The sequence below is a fragment of the Myodes glareolus genome, chromosome 8 (assembly GCF_982192425.1).
Source record: "Myodes glareolus chromosome 8, mMyoGla1.1, whole genome shotgun sequence".
In the NCBI taxonomy this organism is placed as follows: Eukaryota; Metazoa; Chordata; class Mammalia; order Rodentia; family Cricetidae; genus Myodes; species Myodes glareolus.
In genome coordinates this window covers 92,546,953-92,571,187 of record NC_142033.1, presented here as the reverse complement: position 1 = coordinate 92,571,187, position 24,235 = coordinate 92,546,953, and the positions used below count along the sequence as shown (strand labels likewise).

At 40.8% G+C, this 24,235-nt stretch overlaps 2 protein-coding genes across 2 annotated transcripts in view; one reads left to right on the top strand and one right to left on the bottom strand.

Moving 5' to 3' along the window:
• The window catches only part of Pus10 (pseudouridine synthase 10), a 73,945-nt gene extending 60,040 nt beyond the window's left edge, over positions 1 to 13,905 (bottom strand). Inside the window, exons 1-4 of the mRNA XM_048435369.3 lie at positions 13,556 to 13,905; positions 11,333 to 11,473; positions 2,093 to 2,341; positions 1,511 to 1,597 (exon numbers count right to left, since the gene is read on the bottom strand). Coding sequence (XP_048291326.1) covers positions 1,511 to 1,597; positions 2,093 to 2,341; positions 11,333 to 11,458 — 462 coding nt within the window. The 5' untranslated portion in view covers positions 11,459 to 11,473; positions 13,556 to 13,905. The remainder of the gene's footprint in view (positions 1 to 1,510; positions 1,598 to 2,092; positions 2,342 to 11,332; positions 11,474 to 13,555) is intronic.
• Positions 13,906 to 14,105: 200 nt separating this feature from the next.
• The window catches only part of Pex13 (peroxisomal biogenesis factor 13), a 28,414-nt gene continuing 18,284 nt past the window's right edge, over positions 14,106 to 24,235 (top strand). The window contains exon 1 of the mRNA XM_048435370.3: positions 14,106 to 14,257. Coding sequence (XP_048291327.1) covers positions 14,160 to 14,257 — 98 coding nt within the window. The 5' untranslated portion in view covers positions 14,106 to 14,159. The remainder of the gene's footprint in view (positions 14,258 to 24,235) is intronic.

Sequence of the window (24,235 nt, the reverse complement as noted above, 5' to 3'; positions counted from 1 at the left end):
AACAATAGCACCAGTGAGTTTGCTTAGAATGAAAATTCCTAGGCCTTACTTGACCAAATACATACATATATCTGGAAATTACCAGATTGGGCTCAAATTCCTGACAGCCCTTCTGTCCCAGCCTCCTGAATACTGGGATTACAAACAGAAGCCACCATGCCTAGTTATGAATAAATCTTATACTTGCTATAAAGTTTAAAAACCACTACTGTGGTTGTTAGAAAGAAGATGGCCCCATAGGGAGCGGCACTATTAGGTCCTTGCCGGAAGAAGCCTGTCGCTGTGGGTGGGCTTTGAGGTCTCCTGTGCTCAAGCTACTTCTGATGGTACAGCTGCTTCTGGTGGTACAGCTACTTCTGGTGGTACAGCTACTTCTGGTGGTACAGCTACTTCTGGTGGTACAGCTGCTTCTGGTGGTACAGCTACTTCTGGTGGTACAGCTACTTCTGGTGGTACAGCTACTTCTGGTGGTACAGCTACTTCTGATGGTACAGCTGCTTCTGCCGTCTAAGGATCAGGATGTGGGACCCTCAGGTCCTCCTCCAGCAGCATGTCTGCCTGCACGCCACCGTATCCCTCCATGATGAGAACGGACTGAACCTCTAAAACTGTAAGCCAGCCCCACTTAAATGATTTTCTTATAAGAATTTCCCCGGTCAAAGTGTCTCTTCATGGCAATAGAAACTTTAACCAAGACAACTATCTAAAAGAAGAAACTTCAAATTCAAAATTTCTCAAATTATGTACTTTTATCTAAATGTGATTTTTATCAACCTAACTTCTTAGACTGTGAGTGGCAACCACATCTGGCGTCACATAACTGAATGTGGTGGGGTTGCAAGAAAAAAAATTGACACCAAAAATTAACTTAAAATCAACTATGTAATAAATCTGAGGCACTTCTGGCCATGTTTGCACATGTCTCATCATGCAACTCCACTGCAGCCTTAGTTCTGCACACACAGCACACACGACATGCTCAGCGTTAGCTCTGCACACATGGCATGCCCAGCCTTAGTTCTGCATGCACAGCACTCATGGCATGTCCAGCGTTAGTTCTGCATGCACGGCACATACGGCATGCCCAGCCTTAGTTCTGCATGCACAGCACACACGGCACACACGGCTTGCCCAGCATTAGTTCTGCACACACAGCACACACGGCATGCCCAGCGTTAGTTCTGCACACACAGCACACACGGCATGCCCAGCGTTAGTTCTGCACACACGGCACACACGGTACACACGGCACACACGGCTTGCCCAGCATTAGTTCTGCACACACAGCACACACGGCATACCCAGCTTTAGTTCTGCATGCACGGCACACACGGCATGCCCAGAATAGTCTCAAACTCCTCACCATTCAGCTTTCGCGCCAAGTGCTGAGATTCCAAGTGTGAGCCTCTCTCTCCAGCTTACATTCTCATTTTTGCTTATTTTTGTTTTAAAATTAGAAATTCCCAGCATACATTTAATACATGGTCTGAGATGTACAAGATGACCTTACCTCTCTCACAGACAGCTGTGGTGGGAAGGAAACCGATAAAACCACACTGGTGAATTCAAACCCAGAGGCTTCAACCTTTTGGCACACCTAAAAGAGCATCACAAATACGTAAACTCTGAAGAATTGCTGAAATGTGGCTCTAATCATAGAGTTCCTCCGGTGAGATGATACTGCATAGCTTCCCAACATTCACTTAGCAGCGAGGGGCTGAGGCTCGGCAGCACTGCGCTGGCCTAGCATGGCCAGGACAACCTCTAGTGCTGCCCGAAACAAAGGCAAACCAACAAACTGGTACATTTGAGTGGAGCACTCGTCACAGACGTCACGAGAGCAAGCATGTCTTAGTTCTCACCCTACAGAACTGGCAGTTTCAGGACATGCTGAGTGTCAGACAGTTCTTATTAATTTTGCAATATTTTGATATAATTCAGAACAGTTGGTCTTTTCTAATGAAGACAAGATTCCAGTGATTAACTGGTAGAGACCAAGTTGAAATCAATGGTATTGTTTAGGACTGTTGGTCTAAGAATCCTAGTTTAAGGCTACGCTGTTTCTTACAACACCTATAATGAGATTGTTTACCTTCGCAATAAACTCTTTCTCGCAGAATTCTTGAAGAATTCCTAAGCACACATTGCACACCCTCAAGTTTGAAGGCTCAGAAGCAATGCTTTCGTCTTCCGTGGCAGAGACCTCCTCTTGTCCATTTCCACTCAAGTTATCCGTTCCATCTTCTTGAAGACGAATTTTCTTCAACGGTGGGTTTGGAACTTCCAAAATTAATTCATCTTTTTCAGTTTCAAGAAATTTCTGTAGATCACTGAACAACTCCTGAAAAGTTAAGAAAAAGCAGAAACATTTTAAAGTGTCTTTAAGATTCCTAAGATGAAGTAAAAGTCAGCAAAGTGTAGCAATGTGTCTTTTCGCTTTTAATTAGTAGTGAAGGACCTTACCAAAATAACTACAAACCAGACTTGTACATTTGTTGATGGAGCCTTTTTATTTAAGATTAGAGTTTTAGCTTAAATGATTTGTGAAATTCTTTTGGGAAAGTATATACATATATAACAAACATTTGGTTAGTATATGGATTAAATGTATTAATAAGAAATTCAATCATCAGGAATGCATTGATGGATGTTGCACACAAGGTCCGCCTACCTATGAGCACCATGATTAAAGGCGTGTACTGCTCCCTTACAATTGCTTTCCTGGATCCCAGCGTTCTGGTCCCACTAGAGCACTCAGAGGCAGAGGGAGCAGATCCTCGTGAGTTCAAGCACCCAGGGCTACACAGTGAGGTACGGTCTCAAAACAAGGTGTAGAGAGGATTATAACAGCACGGACTCATACAATGCTGGTTTATATCAATTCTGGAGCATCCAATTTACTACAGCAGTGACTTTCTAGGAGATCTGAGAGATTAATCTGTGGCGATGCACTGGGATAGGAATATCGCTTACATTCGAAGAGCCTGGACCTCGGTCAAAGTTCATAGCGCACCTTGAGGTCACTTCAGACTGTTGTACCTGTCTGTCCTCAGCCTGTCTGTTTAACTGACCTTTAAGGGAGCAACAACCAACCTTACTTGCCTGGGCCTTCCCACATAATCCTTTATAACCCAAGATAACATATAGCTACAATCTTAAATTATGTACTTTCCCATACCCTTGGCCCAAGAGCAATGCACATGTGTTTGCATGTGTACTATGATAATCATTTGCTAGAAACAGCAAATAGGCCAACAGCAGCCCTATAAAATGAGTATTCACCATAAACACTGAAAGAAGAATTCAACTATTGCCTGATACGGTGTGCTACCTGCGTCACGTGGAGTCAGAACTAACTCCTTGTAAAACTGCTAAATATTTCTGCAAAGCATTCTCATCCCTTCTCCATGTGATGATTTCTATGCTGTTTAATAAAAGAAATAGTTAGCGGGATGGCTGAGTGCTGTAGGAGCTCCTCAGCCAGTAGCCTTTAAGATACCAGCCCACTTGGGCGTGGTTTCTATAAATGCCAATATAAAGTGCACACACTCACTCTCTCTTCCAGCTGCTGGATGCGGTTCCTGTTCCCCGTTCAGTGCAGAGGACTGTGATCTGTGAGTCTACCCCTAAATAAATAACCCTTTATTATACTCAATTCTGAGATAGTGTGGGATTTCCTTTTAGCATCCATCTTCATCTGGCACCCACGTGGATCCCAACTCCACGCCTACCAGGTGGACTGGTTTAAAAGGCCCAAAAGGTCCACAGCCCAGAAGGTCTTTCATCCCTGCCCATCTGGCTTGACTTCATCTACTAGGCTGTTTGTTTGTTTGTTTGTTTGGCAAAACCCTACCACAGCAGAGCTAAATGCGGCGACTTGTAAATTTCCCAGGCTCGTGCATGCTTTCCCTCTCCACTGATGCTTTCCCTGCCATGCAGCGACTTGGGCAGCTTCAGGTTTGTGCTACCTGTTCGTGAGCTCTGGGCTCTGCTCTGTGTACAGAATTGATTCAACTGCTTTTAATTTGTCAAGCAAAGCATACTTGTCAGTATTTAACCAGGCACCAACGCAGGAAACCAGAGCGGCGCAGGACTGTTCATGCCACCACCCTTCGCATTTCTTATTACACTTGCAACAATTTGCCAAAATCTCATAAGAGAGGTAACTACTTAATTAATAAATAAATCAATAAACTTGAAAGTTATTTAATGGCAGACAGTATTACTATCCATGAATTTAATAACCTTTTTGCTTATACTATGGATGGTATTCTGTAAGGCTTATATGGTTTTTCTGATACATCCATTTATTATATATTGGGACTTAGTTTTCTTTTTTATATTATATCCGTAAGAAAATGGTTTGATAACAGAGTCAAGAATGAGGCACTTTTAGGAATGATACCATCTTCACAGACTAATAATGAACAACTAGCTGACAGGATTAATACCATCGAAAATCAAAAGTTAGCTGAAAAAAAATAATACTATTGAAAAGGATAACATTAATATGAAAAACAAAATCCAATCCATGTCAAAGGGTACTGAGAAATTATCTGAAAGAATTCATACTGTTGAATTTGACAATCAAAATCTGTTAAAAGATATGATAGGTTTACAGATAAAGTATCTCTCCAAGAAGGCAATCTGCATGTTATCCAAATAATGTCCAAGGAGGAGATGTTATCGTTAAAGGTAAAACTTCATACCTTGAAATCACATGTTCAGAATGAGGACCAGACGCTAGGTGCCTCTATGAAATCAATAGAAATATATACAGGCCAGGAGATGCAGGCTTTACAAAAGACAGTAGTAAAAATATGATATGATTGAGGAAATTATCAGAGCTAATGAGAAAGGAAACAATTGGAAATAATATGCAAACAATTTCCTAAATATATAATTTACCAGTGCTTGGATGACATTTTGCTATCTGATTCAAATGTACATACTTTAGAAGGAATGCTTGAAGAAGTAAGGAAAGTTTTGCCTAAATGGGGATTACAAATTACTTCTGAAAAAATACAAAGAGAATATTCTATCAATTACTTAGGTTATAAAATAGGTTTACAGAAAATTAGAACACAAAAGGCATAAATTAGGAAAGATGATTGCAGACTTTCAGTGATTGTTAGATGTTTCCAGTCTACGAGCCACTGATGGGATAACAACAGATCTAATAGTTCATGTAAACAAGACCTTAGATGGTGACAAAGACTTAAACAGTCCCAGGGAATTAATGGCTGAAGCTGAAAAAAAAAATGACTGTGGTTGAAGAGAAATTACAGGAGGCACATGTGGATCAGGTGGGGTGGATCCAAATCTTAATTACATTCTAGTCATATTACCCTTCAGAATTTCCCCCACAGGAATTTTAATTCAGAGGGACAATATTATCTTAGAATGGATCTTTTTACCTCATAATCCAAGTAAAAAATTAAAAACTTATGTGGAAAAGGTTTCTGAATTAATTATAAAAGGAAAACCGAGACTTCGTCAACTAGCAGGTATAGACCCAACAGAGATTATAGGGCCTTTTACACTGATGAAATTAAAAAATTATGGGAAGACAGTGAACCCCTTGACAAAGAGCTTGTGCTAATTTTTTAGGAGAGATTAATAGCAATAATCCCAAAAGTGATAGAATTAACCTTATAAAGATAACTAATTGGATCCTTCCCTTCATTGTACATGACAGACACTGCAATAACTAGAGCCTGGACATTCTACACTGATGCAAATAAATCAGGAAAGGCAGGCTACAAATCAGAAGATTTAAGTGATATGGAACAATGGAACTAAGGGATTTTAATGAACCTCTCAATATAATATACAGAAAGAGTTGTCTTGCATATTGAAACTGCTGAATGTATACCAGATGATACAAAATTGACTTCATTATTCATACAGGTTCAAGATATAATCAGGAATAGACTTTGTCCCATATACATAACACACATCTGATCCCATGCAGGTCTGCCAGATCCTCTAGCACAAGGTGTTGCTGAAATTGATTATTGATTGGAAATGTGCTGAAAAGGCCTCAGGATTTCATTTTAAAAACATTATGTCAATAGCAAGGTTTAAGCAAGAGTTTCCTATTACATGGCAACAAGCTAAGGAGATTATAAAGAGATGTCCTACTTGCTCTTTCTATAACCAAACACCTCTACCTGTAGGGAGTAACCCAAAAGGTACTCAAAGGAAAGAAATCTGGCAGATGGATGTGTTCTACTTTGCAGATTTTAGAAAATTAAAATATGTACATCGTACCACTGACACTTATTAAGGTTTTCAATAGACAACTGTTTTGAGCTCAGAAAAGTCTGATTCAGTAATCATGCATTTATTAGAAGTTATGGCCATCATGGGAATACCTGCACAAATAAGGAGAGATAATGTTCCAGCATATATCTCTAAAAAAATGAAACGGTTTTTTGTTTATTATAATATAAAGCATATTACAGGTATACCAAACAGTCCTACAGGTCAGGCAGTTATAGAAAGATCAAATTGAACTATAAAGGATATGTTAAACAAAGAGAAAGGGATGGAAAATACCCCCAGAAATAGATTGCATAATGCTTTATTAACCTTGAATTTTCTTAACACTAATGAGAAAGAAAGCATCAGAGAGACATTAGATAACAGAAAAAAAATTCTAAACTAAATCAGCCAGTATATTTCAAAGATGTGTTGACCTCACAAAGGAAGCCAGGACATGTGCTACGTTGGGGAAGGGGTTTGGCTCTTTTTCCACAGGAAAAAGAAAAAAAAGCTATGGATACCATCAAAATTAATAAAGATTCAGCTTGAAAACGAGAAACCTCTTGAGAAAGAGAAATGACAGCTCAACCATAAAGGTGACAATCCTTACAGGTGGTAAGGAAACCTCATAAAGGTTGGGGCAGGGTTCTGTTCTTGTCTTTGCAGGAAAATACTCATCTTCAAAAAGTCAAAAGGCCCTGGACATCTAGATGCCTAAGGAGAAAAAAGATAACTATCCAGATAGGTTCACCAAGCAAAGAGAATTATGACTTATGAGCTGAGGCTAAAATCACACAGACACAGACACACACATATGCTGCCCACTAGAATAATAGTCATGACTCACTTAAAAATCAAAGCTGTACATGGAGTTGGCCAATGGCTCTGTCCTTCTCTAAATCCAAGCATGTTGTTAAAAGAAAAAGTTTCTGTCTCATGTCAGGAGCCATCGGATATACAACAGAAAAAATTTAGGAAAACTTTTACTTTTCTCCATACCTATTTCTGTCTCTACTGAACCTTTCATTGAATATATGTCTATATAAATAATGTTTAAGTTTTGGAAGATGCTTGATTGCACTTCCTCCTTACTCAAGTAATATTATTTTCCTTCTCGGGTCTTTGATGGGGTTAAAGACTAGATAGTCGTAGTTACTTTCCTCTCATGACTTGGCCAAGTTATTTCTAATACAAGACTAAGACTCCTTAGGATGGGATAATTATTGAAACATTTATCTATGTTTCCTGCTTGATATTATTTATGCTGGTTGTAATTCTAATTTTTATACTTGATATTTGTTCTTATTGTATATAGTTTTGTATTAGGCTTAGAACTCTCTATTTAAACAAAAGGGGGAGGTGCTGTAGGAATTCCTACAGCCAGAAGCCTTTAAGATACCATTCCACTTGGGTGTGGCCTCTTATACTATGTAAAGCCCACTTACTCTCTCTTCCAGCTGCTGGATTCGGTTCCTGTTCCCTGCTCATGCAGAGGATTGTGATCTGTGAGTCTACTCCTAAATAAATAACTCTTTATTATACTCAATTCTGAGCTTGTGTGGGATTTCTTCTTAGTGTCCATCTTTATTTGAGTGGTTAAGAACATGTAGTGTTCTTCCAGAGGATGACAGCAATTGCTCACAACCGTGTAGTCCAGCCCCAGGGAGCCAATGCCTCTGGCCCCTATAGGCACCCACACAGGTGGTATACACTCAAACATACTCATGATTAAAAATAAAATTTAAAAATGTGTTAAAAATAAAAGAGAGCCAGGTGGTGGCGGCGGCATACACCTTTAATTCCAGGACTCGGGAGGCAAAAGCAGGCAATCTGTAAGTTTGAAGCCAGATTGGTCTACAAGAGCTAGTTCCAGGACAGGCACTAAAGCTACACAGAGAAACCCTGTCTTGAAAAACAAAAAAATAAAATAAAAGAGAACAAAGCCCTTTGTTGGGAACAGACACAAAAGGAAAGACAGATATAGGGATAAATTTACAAGACAGCCTTTGGGCGGGCACAGATTAGACTCACACACCAGAGATACAGAGACACAAGGAGAATGAAGGACAGAATTCAAATCTGGGCTCCCTCTTGGTTTAAATGACACCAAGGAGAAGTACTTTGATTTCTGTCCTTAATGCAATACCGGTGACTGAATTTATTGTTAATCCACTTAATCCACACATTAATCAAATGCCTATTATATATGTGAATATTTTTCTGAAAGAATTTCACAAATCAATGCAGCTAAAGCCCCAATCTTAAATAGAAAGGCTCAATCAACAAAGTTATAAATCTGGTTTTTAGTTTTATTGGGAAGGTCATTCAACTACTAATTTTTTTAAAAAAAAATCAATTCTAATTACTAAAACATAACAATATAAACTGGGATGGAGATGTAGCTTAGTGGTAGAATACTTGCTTAGCATGCATGGAACCCCGGGTCCAACTCCAACAGCAAAGAGACAGACAGACAGACAGACAGACAGACACATACACACACACACACACACACACACACACTGGAAAGTACAAGCTGATTTTCATCCTTGCTAAATTATTTAACACCTCGCCGCACAGCACTAATGTGAAATCTCATCATTTAGAGGTTGAGCGAGTGAAGATAATTTTTGAGACAATTTGTCAAAATACCTAGATTTGACAGTGCTAAAATCTGGCACCATAATTACAATCCATTTATATGCATTAAGCGAAAGAAGCCCTCTTATACATTTTTGTCTAATTTCTGTCATTCCTTGTTTTAGGATATAAAAACAAGCCTCCCCTTGTAAACACCCCAATACTTCTGCTATTGCCCCCACCTAAATGTTTGTGCTTCTTACACATCAGGCTGGTTCCACTGCTTAGTTATTGGATGAATCGTTTGAATTCAGTTAGATTATACTAACCTTAGAACACTTTTCATTCAAACATGAGCACTCCAATTTTCACCAAAAATTCACACATACACACATACAGATATGTTATGACCCACACAATGTTAACTGCTACCTAACATCTGTAAACGAGAATAACATAATATGTACGTGTGTGCTCATGTATAGCTCTATATGACTAGAACAAAACAAAGCTTAAAACATTTTTTTCAAAAGCCTTCAAATATTGTGTTTATATTTATTCAAAAGTATATTACAAGTCAAAGTTGCTGACAGTCTCTCTCTATAAAATGTACTTGAATCCAGTACATATATACAGTATGACACGTGTGGAAAAAGTACATAAGGAAAACTACACAACACTGGACATAAGCTGAGCATTCACACACAGCAACTATCACTGGGTACGTGCCACTTCCGGTTTCCAGCTGCCTTCACACACTTAATAGATCATGTCCTTAAAATTCCGTGAGGTAGAGGTACAGAGAAGTAAGCGGAAGGTGAGCAGTGACGAACTGAGATTCAAGTCCACATCTTGTAGCTCCAAATCCTAGGCTTTGGGATCAGACATACTGTTCAAGTCCTAGCTTGCTTACTTAATAGCTGCTTAACTTTGGGCAGGCTGCATAACCTCTCTGTGTTTCAGTTGCTTCATCTGAAAATAGAGATAATCACAGCATGTGCTCACAAAAGATTAAATGAAAGTTTGACATGCAGAAACACTAGATGAACACTAGAATCTATTATTATTTCTAACAGTAGAAACAACAATACTCTTTGTGAGTATCAACCATATGTCACAGGCATATTTTATACCCTGTGTGAAAATGTTCTACTCAATGGCACAGCTCTCTTTGTATTATTGGAAATGTAAAAAATTCTGTAAGTTTCTTGTGTTACTGGTATCAGAAATAATCATTATACTAAGCACTTACTTTTAAAGAGTTCCTGACACAGCCAGGTCGCGCAGTGTTCCTGACAGTGCAGACTGCATGGCTGTGGACGGTGGGCCCTAGATTACACTGCCTGCTAACCCTGCACTTACACCTTAATTTAAGTACAATTCATGAGGCTCACAGGAGTACAAAGTCACCGAAGAACACCTTCTCAGAACATATCCCCCTCACTGAGTGAAGCAAGCAGTAAGCTGGGGACATGGATGGATCAGTGCCAGGATTCACTGGCACATGTGAAGCCCTGGGTTCACTGGCCAGCACCAGAAGAATATATACATACATATAAATGGCAATACACAACAAGAGAAATAACCAGGACAAGGAGCACAGCCTGCTGAGTACAAGTACTTGGCACACAAGCCTTCTAACTTGATTGATTTCCCAGGGTCTATGGTGGAAGGAAAGAACTAGCTTCCACACATACATCTGTGTCACACACACACACACACACACTACTACCTTCCACATATACATCTGTGTCACACACACACAACCTTCCACATATACATCTGTGTCTCACACACACACACACACACACACACAACCTTCCACATATACATCTGTGTCACACACACACACACACACACTACTACCTTCCACATATACATCTGTGTCTCACACACACACACAACCTTCCACATATACATCTGTGTCTCACACACACACACACACACACACACTACCTTCCACATATACATCTGTGTCACACACACACACACTACCACCTTCCACATATACATCTGTGTCACACACACGCACACACACCATATTCATAAATATATGCATACTCATAAAATAATAGACAAAATTTTATTTTAAAAAAGTAACCAAACTCATTTTCTACTAAAAGAAGAAATCAGGACTATGACCCTACCCCTCCTGCTGCATAGCATTAATGTCAGGGAAGAAGCATCATCTTATATTTTGTTTAGATGCCCTTTATAAAATGTATATACAAGTAATGAATGTAGCAAAAACATCTAACGAAGTTCCCTCTCTACATTAACTGTTAAATGGCAATGCAATCAACCAGAAACCAACTATATTCCTACACCAAATGTTTAAGGCAATTAACTGCAGTTCCAAAATTACCTTAGTAGGAATAGTTTCATTAATTTTCCTCATTTGGTGGAGTTATGGACCACTGTACTCAAAGCTAGTGACATTAATTCTAAACTAAAAAAGGTATCCTTGAACGTAAAAAGAAAATACCTTAGATGGGCGTTTGTAAGGTGCATGAAGATCCACACCACACAATCTGAAGATACATCTTGGACAAGTACCAGAACTGAGCAACATCTGGGCCACATGCTTGTTTTCCTCAGTCAGTGGAAACATGCTGAATAATTATAACTAGAAGAAAAAGAAAGTGAGCCGTTTTAGTGATTTAGTGCTACATACAAATATGCCCTTAAGAAGAAAAACTAGCTTTTGAAAAGTTCTATTTTGTATTCAACAATACTTGTCATATCTATATTCTAAACTATGAACTTGGCTATGTGAGTATGTAAATTATAGGGGCCAGGCTCATTCTGCACATGACAGTAAGAACTTTCTAACACCAGGCCTGGGGACCACTTCATTACCTATGTAAAACTTTCGAGAAAGTGCTTAAAATACAATGACATACTCTTCTCTTAAAAAAAAAAAAAAGTCACGAAACCGTGTGGTCAAGTATTTCTTCCACTCTCTGAATCCCTTCCATCAGCTCATTTAACCTGTTCATTTAATGTCAAGTAAGGAGTCTGTGAGAAGCTGGAAATAATTATGTAAAATGCATCCTCCGGCCAAGTGTAGTGGTCCACACTGGTAATTTCAGTACACAGGAGGCTAAAGCAAGCAGATCACCATGAATTCAAGACCAACCTGGGCTTAATAAGGAGTCAAAGCCAGTCTGGGTTACAGAGGAAGACTTTGGAGAGGAAGGGAAGAGTAGAGAGGGAGGGGGAGGGGAGAGGGCAGGGTAGGTAGGGAGAAACCCCTAACAGAGAAATGCTGTGGAGGAATCCTTCTGTATACTGTAAAGATGTGTTGCTCTTATTGTTAATAAATTGGCTCATGACTAGACGAGATTTTCGAGGCAGAGAGAATGCTGGGGAGAAAAAGGGTAGAGTCAGAGGAGACACCATGAGACCCAGAGCGAGCAGGCTAGAAAGTACAGAGTCTTGGGGCAGCACATGGTTATTTTATATGTGGTTATTTTATGGGTTAATTTAAGCTAGCTAAAAACAAGCCTAAGCTATTAGCTAAGCATTTATAATTAGTAGTAAGTCTCTGTGTGGGTATTTGGAAGTGGGTTGGCCGGACAGAAAAGCACACCTATAGAGAAACTTTAGCATTAGTTAACATGCAGTATTTGATTCAATACAGAATTAACCTTTAACTCAAAAAAGAAACAAATACACCTTCCTTTAAAAAAAAGAACAAAAAATAAACAAAAGGAAACAATAAGCTCTTTCAAAAGGCAGTGAAGCCTTACCTCTGGACTTAATTAACAATGTTCAAATTTAGGTTCTTCCTTTTGGCTTAAAGACTGAATGCTATTTCTCCATAGGTCACTAGAATAAAGGTATTGTGCAAAGCCAATAAATAATCCAAATCTCCAGGCTCTGAAAAGTTCCCAAACTTGTTGAGAATTGCCAAACCTCCTGCCCTAAGTGATCTGATGGAGTTTCAAGCAACTCAAACAAAAGAAACCCTCGTTCGTGTGTTAATAATCAAAATACAGAGCTGTAAAAGGATGCAACACCATTCTCAACTAGAAGAAATCCAGCGACCCCTCAAGCACGTTAACACTAAAAGAACATTCGCCTTGAAGATGGTTATTTCACCTCGATGTGATGAAAAGGCAGGATTTTGTAAACAGAAATGAGTCATGGTCTGATACTGGACTTAGCTTGGAAAACGAGCCCCGAGAAATACCTCTCACACAAAGTTTTTTCAATGTGGGTGTCCGCTGTTAAGACTTTTGCTGTTTGTTTCTTTTACAGAAGAACTGAAAAGTTGCAAAAGAAGCCCCTCCCAGGTGTCAGAATCTCTACAGGAATCCACACCCTTCTCCACAGACCATGTAACTAGCCCAGTCTCATGAAATGGGGAGGAAAGACTTTTTTTTTTGTTTTCACAATTACAAAGATAATAATAATAATCGAAAATGGAAGAAAGAATAAAGTACGTGGAGGAAAAAAAAAAACCCTGAAATAGTCTGGGTTTTCCACCATAAAATCTCTTAACTGCATTACCACATGCACAGGCGTGGTTCCTTCCCCGGTATAGGGGTTGGGAGAGGCATGGGAAGCGCTCACAGCCCTCTCTTTGCTAAGGTTCTAGTAACTTCCCACTCACTCCACCTGGCTAACAAACAAAAAGGAGTACAGTTGCACCTTTTTGGCACCCAGTCTCTAACCCCTCACCTCATTACCTACTCGGCCTTACCTTCTCCCAAGCTGCTGGAGCCAAGACCCTTTGGTCGGAGGTGGGATCGGGGAAGACTAAAGACAGCGCACCTGCGGCGCCTAACAGTTCTGTTCCCCAAGGAAACGAGAGCTTTAGAAGAAAAGTACCAGGCCTTTCACGAAAGGAGGACGTGAAGGCCCCCTCTTGCTTACAGGGCGATCTGTAAGGCTGTGGGGCTTGCAATCTTGTACTACGGCTAGCCCTGCGAACGCAAGCCCGCAAAGGGCTACCCTGCAAGCCCTAGGGGGTCGACCAGCAAAGAAGCCTCCGTCGGACTCGGTATCTAGGGCATATTAGCTGCTGCCAGAAATGTCGATGAGCCCCTACTCAAATTTAAAGCCCAATCTAGGGAAAAATTAAAAAAAGGCAAGTTTCGCCCCTCCTCCCACGCCAGCCCCCCTGAATTAGGTGTCCCCGCCTTCCATCGTCTCTCAGATTTAAGCCGACCACAAGCCTCCGCCTGACGTCAGGAGTGGGCGGGGTGGAGGGCTCGGCGCTCTTTCCGTCGTGCCTGGCAAGCGAGGCGCTCCTTCTTCTAGCCATCGCAGTCGCGGCCCAGACCCGTAGCGGAGCAGGCGGAGAGATGGCGTCTCAGCCGCCGCCGCCCCCGAAACCCTGGGAGACCCGCCGAATTCCCGGGGCCGGCTCGGGCCCGGGGCCGGGCCCCGGTCCCACTTTCCAGTGAGTGTGAAACCTTTGGGACGCGAGTTTTGCGGCCAGGGCCGGGACCTGGCAGGAGGCGGTTGAAGCCGTTACTGGGGGAAGCATCGCCTTCTCGCCGCCGGCCCCGGGCGAGCACCCCAGGGTCTCCGAGTCTGACATCTGCTGGCGGTGGAGTCGCGAGGTCTCCCCCGGGGTGCTCTGTCGGCTTCACGGGTGCCGGTGCTGGAAAGAAAAGCGGAGGCTTTTTATTTGCGGCACCTGGGGGACGCGACTGCCTGACCGGCTTCAAAGCTTCGAGCTTGTGTCCGTGGCCGAGCGCGGCGTCCGCCTGGCCTGGACAAGAATAGGGAGCAAAAGTCACTGGAAAGGCTATTTACAGCCTCTCCAGAAGCTGGTTGTAACGCCCCAAAGGTCACTTTTACGCAACCTAGAACCCAAGCTTATACCCTTGCATTCCTCTTCAGCATAACTTTGGTAATGTTTCGGGTTGAGAGTTGAAAGAACAACTCTAAAACAAGAATGCTAAATCTGTGGGTGGCCTTTGTGTGTCAAATTATGTTGTGTGTATCTGTCTAAGGCCTGTAAAGTTTTGATTTGCTTTGATTTAAATCAGTAGCACATGGGTCTGCAACTTTTAAAGGTTTACAGCACAATTAGAGTTTCACGAACGTGAGTATTTTCTTTTGGGTAGATAGATATCTTAATCCAGGCGACGTGATTCCGGGGCACATTGGTGCGTTATTTTTCCTGGCATGTCATGATCTCAACATCCTGGAGCTCTCCCTGCTGTTGGGAAATCGGGTGATCTTTTAAAGTGTGGAAACACTTAGACACAATTAACTAATCAATATAAGGAAAGTGGCTAACTTTATTTATTAAGCCAGAGCAACATTTAGAATGCTTCTAAGTGCTATCTTTGCTTGATAGCTATCCCGTCAAATTCCAATCTTAAGGTTTTGGATTTTTTGTTTGTTTGTTTGTTTGTTTGGTGCGTGTGTGCCTGCGTGTGTGTGTGTGTCTGTGTGTAGAAACAGTAAATTTGATGATTGGATTGTCTGTACCTGTTTATATTTGTATTACCTTTAGCATGCAAATATGGGTTATCCCATTAATGTTGGCCTTATCTCTCATTTGTAAGCCTAGCTTTCTTTTTATAATGTACTGCCCGAATTCTGTATTATATTAAGGTGTTTCTTTATATTCATTCCTATGTGAATTGAATTCTTTTTAAAGATTGTACTTTTTGTCTTTGAATCTGTTTTATAACTTGAGACAAATTTTACATTGGAAAAGAATTTTTATTGAAAATTATTCATTCTCTCCTTTTATAGATAGATGGTGTTCTCTTTGAGGTTTTATATAATACTTACGTCCACTTTAACATAATTATACACATGTCTGTATTTTTTCTATCCATGTCAGTAGCTATAGTATTCAGTACCCAGAGTGTTTAAGAATTCATCCTTTCATTTCCTTCCTTCCATCTTTCTTTCCAAACAAGTGTCTTACTTATGGAGCCCAGGCTGACCTTGCAGTCCCGAGGTCTTGCTGCCTGAGCTTCCCAAGTGTTGGGATTTACAGGCAATCCCCTGTGTTTTTCTTTAACTGAGAAAAGTCTTTGCAACAGTTATAACCTTTACATTGCTTGAACACTATCCCATCTACTAAACCAGTGGTTCTCATCCTTCCTAATTCTGTGACCCTTTAATATGGTCCCTTATGTTGTGGTGACCCCCCCAACTATAAAATTATTTTCATTGCTACTTCATAAATATAATTTTGCCACTGTTAGGAATCATAATGTAAATACTTTTTGGGAAAGGTGTCATGGCTCACAGGTTGAGAACCTGTGTATTAACCATTGTACCAGAAATACTTCCCAATAAAAGAAGCATTATCTTTTTTTTTGTTCATTTGTTTTTGTTTTCCCCGAGATAGAATTTCTCTCTCTCTAGCCCTGGCTATCCTGGAACTTGCTTTGTAGACCAGGCTGGCCTCGAACTCATAAAGAGCCTCTATCTTTCAAGTTGGGATTAAAGGTGTGTGCCACACTGCCACTACTAGGCTCTGAATGTGCCTTGAACTATAAAATACCTACTCTTTGGTTAGCAAGAACTCTGGAGATCATCTGTCTTAACATCAGGAGACTTACTTGTTTCCTGCCTTTTTTGTTTTCTGGTAGTTGTTTTGTTTGTTTGATAATTCTAATCATCCTTGTCTTATTCTTGCCTAAGGATGTCTTCTCCTCCACTCCCTGCTGTCTGCTTTCACTGTTTTTCTGATTGTTTGTTTTCAGCAAACTGTATTAGGCTTCCATATGGTTTTCTTTGTATTATTCTGGGTTGGAGTCGTAGGAATATTTAGGTCTGTCTTTGGTACCTTTAATGAATTTCAGAAAAATTTCAGCCATTTTTTTTCTTAGAATATGCATCTGATGCTTCTGCTGCTGCTTCTCTCTCTCTCTCTCTCTCTCTCTCTCTCTCTCACACACACACACACACACACACACACACACACTCGCTCTCTCATTTTTGCAGACAGGGTTTCTCTGTGTAACCACCCTGACTGTCCTGGAACTATAAAGGATCTGCAGAGAATATAATGCAGAGGTTAGGCTGTTTTCGTTGTTTTGACACAATAGGAAATTAAGTTAATTAAGAGACTGTGTGAGGTAACATTAATTCATACTTTTTTATTACTTGAAAGTCAGGTTAGTGGAAGTAATATGAGTGAGGGGAAAATAATTTATGTTGGAAATGGGCTGATTAGACCTGTGCCATTGAGATGTCTTATTTAAGGGGAACTTTTGGATGAGAAAACATTGAATGGCCTTGAAGTAAGAACCAGATGTCTGATAAATTTTCACAGTAGTCACCTGCAAGTAAAAATGGGCCCGGGGCGAGAAGAGGGGGGTACAGGTGGGCGGGTTGCTGGTTTCAGGAGGATGGTAAACTAAGCTAGCCTTAAACTCACAGAAATTTATAGACTCCCTCTTTTTAACTTTTTTCCTTTATTGTCCTTTTGAGACAGTCTTGATAAATTGATTAGGCTGACTTCAAACTCAAGATCCTATCTTGCCTTGGCCTCCCAAGACAACCCTGCGCATGATGTGTGTGTGTGTAGAGACCAGAGATCAACATCAGGAGGCTTCCTCTATCACTTTCCACCTTATTTTTTTGAGACAGAGTCTCTTACTGGAGCTAGCCCATTAGACCCTGGGAACCTCCTGTTCCCCCGTCTCTGGGATTACAGGGCTATAAGTGCTAAGATCCAAACTCGGGTTCGGTTCTCATGCTTCCACAGCAAGGACTTCACCTCCTTAGCCATCTCTCCAACCCTAGGCCTTTATTTCTTGATGGACCCTGTGTCCTATTAAACCAGTCATTGAGTGTACAGATTGAAAGGTCTGGGTTTGTTTATAATTTCCTTTGGATCTGACTTTTGTCTTCTATGAATTGCTGAGAAATCCTCATCTGTTTTGTTTTTTAATATACTAAGCATAGTTTAAATTTAAATTCTTCATTTTCTGAATTTCCCTATAGATATGGAACTATTTGTATTGTCTGATGTTGCTCTTTTTAAAAAATATGTAATTTTGTCATCATACTGGCCCATGGGAGCTGAACCTTGCATACAGGTATTTAAGATGATTTGAGACCTGAGAACTGTATCCTCTCCAGAGGCTGACTTTTGACCTTTGTCAGGCACTAGCAGTCTAGGGCTACTTTAACCCCGTCAAGGATCCAGCTCATTTGAAGCTTGGTTTTTAGAGCAAACTTGTTCTATTTCCTCTCAGTCTTTTCTCCCTTACTTCTAGCATGTGGTCCTTGAAGGCCCCAATCTGAACTGTGGTGGTTTACTCCTCCTCTTTAGGACTCTGAACACTAGTTTGTGTCCTTTAGTTCTTGCCCCAGATATTGTGTTGAACAACTGAACAGTTTCCGTCAACTGTCTCTTCCCAGATTAACCGCTGGCCCCAGAGAAAATTGAAAATGCTAGATAATGATTTTTTTTTTCTTCTTAGATCTTGACTTTAAAATTCTCAGTACCTGCGGAGGCCTTTAATTCCAGCACTCGGGAGGCAGAGGCAAGCAGATTTCTGTGAGTTCAAGGCCAGCCTGGCCTACAAGAGCTAGTTCCAGGTTCCAGGACAGGCTCCAAAGATACAGAGAAACCCTGTCTCAAAAAAAAAAAAAAAAAAAAAAGAATTCTCAGTACCTTGTTCTCTAATGCTTTAAGCAAGATATTTTTCTTTTGTAACCCACTAAACTGGCTTTTCTAGTTAAGTCTGATTACGCAGTCTACCTTAGCTACAGGTCTCAGCTCTCCACTCTCTTCAGTGTACAGCAACCGATTTTTTTCTTGTGTTCACATTTACATGTTTTTTTATTTCATTTGTTTATTTTGGTTTTTAGTATGTATATATATAGCCTTGGCAGATCTGGAACTTGCTATGTAGACTGGCTAATCTCAGACTCAGAGATGCTCCAGTCTCTGCTTCCTGAGTGCTGATACCAAAGGTCTTACACCACCATGTCCAGCTCATTTGACTTTTTGTAATAGATAATACTGTTGTATCACTGATCATTTTAAATATCTAAAATCTTTGCTTTGGGCTATTAAATTGGTTTTCCTTTAATTTTTGTTCATTACTGATTTTTGTTAACTGGTTTCTTTGGGGTTTTGTTTGTTTGTCTGTTTTTTGGGGGTTTTTTTGGTTTTTTTTACTTCATGTTTAGGCACCTCTAAAATTAGGAATTGTAGAATTTTACTTTCCTCCACATTTTTTCTCTCTCCCTTCAGGGTAGTTTTCTTGCTTCTACAGTGTGAACCCTAGCAGCCCTTTCCACATAAGGATCAGGTGTAAAACAGTTGATTGGACCAAAGATATCACATTGTTGTAAAGATATTATAGTATTACAATATTACATATTGACTGTAGAAGTTAATTAGTTTCCTGGGTTTTTTGTTTTTTTGGGGTTTTTTTTGACATTTTCTTACATATAAACAATGTATCTTTTGGTTTTTCGAGAGAAGGTTTCTCTGTATAATGGTCCTATCTGTCCTGAAACTAGCTCTTGTAGACCAGGCTGTCCTCAAACTCACAGAGATTCCGCGTGCTGTGATTAAAGGTGTGCTTTACCACCACCCGGCTTTCTTCTGCTTTTTGCATCTTGGTCGTGTTATACACCTCCCGCTCCCCCAGGCACCTCCAGTACATTCCCTCCCTCTTCACATCTTTTGTAACCAGCTGAGCACTGCCTATTGGAATGTTGACTGTTATTGTTGGCTTGATTTTTGCAGGTTGCCATAGCTGTGATGAGGTCCTAGGTTGGGATGGTCATGTCATGTCCAGAGGACAGCATTTCATGATACCCCTCCCATTGGCTCTCACATTTTTCCCCGCCTCCTCTTCCCCAGTGTTTCCTAAATTTATAGATCAAGGGTTGATAGAGATGTCCAATTTAGGGCTAAGCAATCAGTAGTCACTTATTCTCACTTGACCACTTAAGAGTCTCTGCTCTTGACCAGGGCAGAGACAAGCTTCTCTGGCCAAGGAAGGGCAGCCCTATGTGTTTAAACACAAATGTTTAGAAGGTAGTGTACAACGTATGTATTTAGCAAAGCCAACAGTATCAGGTGTGTGTCCAACACACACACACCCCCCCACACACACACACACACACACCCGCCTTTGATCTGACTAGTCATGGGCTTTTAACATGTACCAGACACTAATTCCTTCCTGTGTAGCAGGCCTCTAAGGCCTCTAATCCAATCAAAAAGTGATTGCTTACTTTTTACCATTATTATTGGGTGCATCTTGCCTGGCAGGTTATTATTGTAGCATGCAAAGGTCACTGCTGGGTAAAAGCACTGATGGGTTCCCCTCCCCCACCCCCAACCCCACCTCCACCCCCATGGCCTGCATAATATCTTGTGGCACAGAAGCTAGCTAGCAGGGGAAGTTTTTAAGTCAGTTCCAGCTTGACTTCTACATAGTCAGCAACCAAAGTGTGCTGCTCTTCAGCACTACGGTTTTGCTTTCTAGCTCTTGAAGGCAACCAAGAATAATGGCAATAGCCTGTTTTGTTCTGAAAAGATATGTAACTTCCTTTAAAAAAATGGTTGACAGCAAATTGTGTGGTCTCTTTCATTGGCACCAAGGGCCTGACTCTTGACCTCAGTGAACTAGTTGCACTTGAGTAGAGCAGTTCGTTTGTTATTTCCAGTTTCCTGACTCACCCTGTGATTCCTGAAGTCAGGCCTGTAGCATCAGCCTCCAGCACACTGTGTTGTGTTTGTGTTTTGTCTCCTAAGTGTTAAGTTAAATGCATCAACTTTTCTCCTATGCTTTTACTTTAAGGCAGAACTGTTTTGTCAGAGCGTAAATGCGCAGTTTGCTATTTGGCCCTTCTCAAGTTTTGTTTCCTTTTTGAAATGTTGGATTCAGTTATGTTTGTTTGGTTTGGGGAAGGGGCTTTTTTTTAACAATCATTTTATTTTACATACCAATATCAGTTCTCTCTCCCTGCCTCCTCCTGTTCTCCCTTTCTCTCACCCCCCCCCCCCCCCGCTCCAATACACTTGGTATCCACTCCTCAGAGAGGGTGAGGCTTCCCATGGGGAGTCAACAAAGTCTGTCACATCACTTGAGGCAGGACCAAAGCCCTCCCCCCAGTATCCCCCCCAGGCTGAACAACTTATCCCTCCATGGGAAATGTGCTTCAAAAAGCCAGTTAATACACTAGGGATAAATACTGGTTCCACTGCCAATGGCCCCACAAACTGCCCAAGCCACTCAACTGTCACCCACATTCAGGGCCTAGTTTAGTCCTATGCAGGTTCCCCTGCTATCAGTCCAGAGTCAGTGATCCCCCGCTGGCTTGGGTCAGCTGCTTCTGTGGGTTTCCCCATCATGGTCTTGACCCCTTGTTCATATTATCTTTCCTCTCTTTCTTCAACTGGACTTTGGGAGCTCAGTCCAGTGCTTTAGCTGTGGAACTCTGCATCTGCACCCATCAGCTGTTGGATGGAGGCTCTATGATGACAGTTAAGGTCGTCATCAATCTGATTACAGGGGAAGGCCACTTCAGGCCCCCTCTCCAATATTGCTTAGGGTCTTAGCTGGCGTCATCTTTGTGGGTTCCTGGGAATTTGCCTAGTGCCAGGTTTTTCACTAATCCCATAATGGCTCCCTCAATCAAGATCTCTCTTTCCTTGCTCTACCTCTCTGTCCTTCCCCCAACTCCCCCTTCCCAATCCCTCATGTTCTCCTCCCCTTCTTCCCTCATCACTTCCCTTCCACCCTCCACTTTCCCCCTCCCCCAAAAGCTCCCAATTAACTTAGGAGGTCTTGTCTATTTCCCCTTCCCAGGGGGATTCATGTATGTCTCTCTTAGGGTTCTCCTCCTTTCCTGGCTTCTCTGGGGTTGTGGACTGTAGACTGATTATCCTATGTTTTATGTTTAATATCCACTTATGAGTGAGTACATACCATGTTCGTCTTTCTGGGTCTGGGTTACCTCACTCAGGATTTTTTTTTCCTAGTTCCACCCATTTGCCTGCAAATTTCAAGATATCGTTGTTTTTACTGTTGAGTAGTACTCCATTGTGTAAATGTACCACATTTTCTTTATCCATTCTTCAGCTGATGGGCATATACATTGTTCCCAGGTTCTGAAGGCTTTTACGAATAATGCTGCTATGAACACAGTTGAGCAAATGTCCTTGTGGTATGAGTGTACATCCTTTGGGTATATGCCTGAGAGTGGTATTGCTGGGTCCTGAGGTGGATTGATTCCCAATTTTCTGACAGACCACCATACTGATTTTCAAAGTGGTTGTACAAGTTTGCACTCCCACCAGAAATGGAGGAGTGTTCCCTTTACCCCATGTCCTCTCCAGCATAAGCTATCATTGGTGGTTTTGATCTTAGCAATTCTGACAGATGTAAGATGGAATCTCAGTGTTGTTTTGATTTACATTCCCTGATGGCTAAGGAGCATTTCCTTAAGTGTCTTTCAGACATTTTAGATTCCTCTGTTAACAGTTCTCTGTTTACACCTGTATCCCATTTTTTAATTGGATTATTTGGTATTTTGATGTCTAGTTTCTTGAATTCTTTGTATATTTTGAAGATCAATGTGCTGTCAGATGTGGAGTTGATGATCTTTTCCCATTCTGCAGGCTGCCTTCTTGTCTTGTTGACCGTGTCCTTTGCCTTACAGAAGCTTCTCCGTTTCAGGAGGTCCCATTTATTAACTGTCTCAGTGTCTGTGCTACCAGGGTTATATTTAGTATATAGTATATATTTATAGTATAAAGTGGTTTCCTGGGCCAATACATTCAAGGATACTTCCCACTTTCTCTTTTGTGAGATTCAGTGTGGATGGATTAATGTTGAAGTATTTGATCCATTTGGACTTGAGTTTTGTGCATGGGGATAAATATGAATCTATTTGCATTCTTCTACATGTTGACATCCAGTTATTCTAGAACCATTTGTTGAAGATACTTTCTTTTAGTGTCTTTGTCAAAAATCAGGTGTTCATAGGTATGTGGATTAATGTCCAGGTCTTTGATTCGATTCCATTGGTCCATCTGTCTGCTTTTATGCCAATCCCAGGCTGGTTTCAGTACTGTAGCTGGAAATCAAGGATGGCGATGTCTCCGGGAGTTCGTTTATTGTACAGGATTATTTTGACTCTATGAATTGAGTATTGTTCTTTCAAGGTCTGTGAAGAATTGTGTTGGGATTGTGATGCAGATTGCATTGAATCTATAGATTGCTTTTGGTAGGATTGCCATTTTTATTATGTTGATCCTTCCAGGAGCATGGGAGATCTTTCCATTTTCTGGTATCTCCTTCAATTTCTTTCCTCAAAAACTTAAAGTACTTGTCGAACATGTCTTTCACTTCTTTGGTTAGTGTTACCCCAAGATATTTTATGTTATTTTTGGCTATTGTGAAGGGTGATGCTTCTCTGATTTCTTTCTTGGCCCATTTATCATCTGTATATATAGGAGGGCTACTGAATTTTTTTTTGAGTTAATCTTGTATCCTGCCACATTACTAAACGTGTTTTTCAGCTGTAGGATTTTGGGGGTCACTTATGTGTACTATCATCATCTGCAAATAGCAAAAGTTTGACTTCTTTCTTTCCAATTTGTATCCCCTTGGTCTCCTTTTGTTGTCTTATTGCTCTAGCTAGAACTTCGAGTACATATTGAATAGATATGGAGAATATGGACAGCCTTGTCTTATTCTTGATTTTAGTGGAATCACTTTGAGTTTCTCTCAATTTAGTTTGATGTTGGCTGTTGGCTTGCTGTGTATTGCCTTTATTATGTTTAGGTGTGTTTCTTGTATCCCTGATCTCTCCAAGACCTTTATCATGAAGGGGTGTTAGATTTTGTTGAAAGCTTATTCAGCATCTAATGAGATGATCGTGTGGGTTTTTTTTTCCTTTCAGTTTGTTTATATTGTGGATTACACTGACAGATTTTCGTATGTTGAACCATCCTGGCATCTCTGGGATGAAGCCTGCTTGATCATGGATGATTTTTCAGACCATAAAGAGTTGGGTATTGAAGTCTCCCACTGTTAGTGTGTGGGGTTTGATGTGTGATTTAAGCTTTAGTAATGTTTCTTTTACAAATGTGGGTTGCCTTGTATTTTGGGGCATAGATGTTCAAAATTGAGACTTCATCTTGATGGATTTTTCCTGTGACAAATATGAAATGTCCTTCTTATCTCTTTTGATTAATTTCATTTGAACTCTGTTTTGTTAGATACTAGGATATCTACAGCAGCTTGTTTCTTAGGTCCATTTGATTGGAAAGTCTTTTTCCAACCCTTTACTCACTGATAATGTCTGTCTTTGAAGTTGAGGTGTGTTTCTTGTATGCAGCAGACGGATGGATTCTGTTTTTGTATCCATTCTGTTAGCCTGCGTCTTTTTATAGGCGAATTGAGGTTATTGATATTAAGAG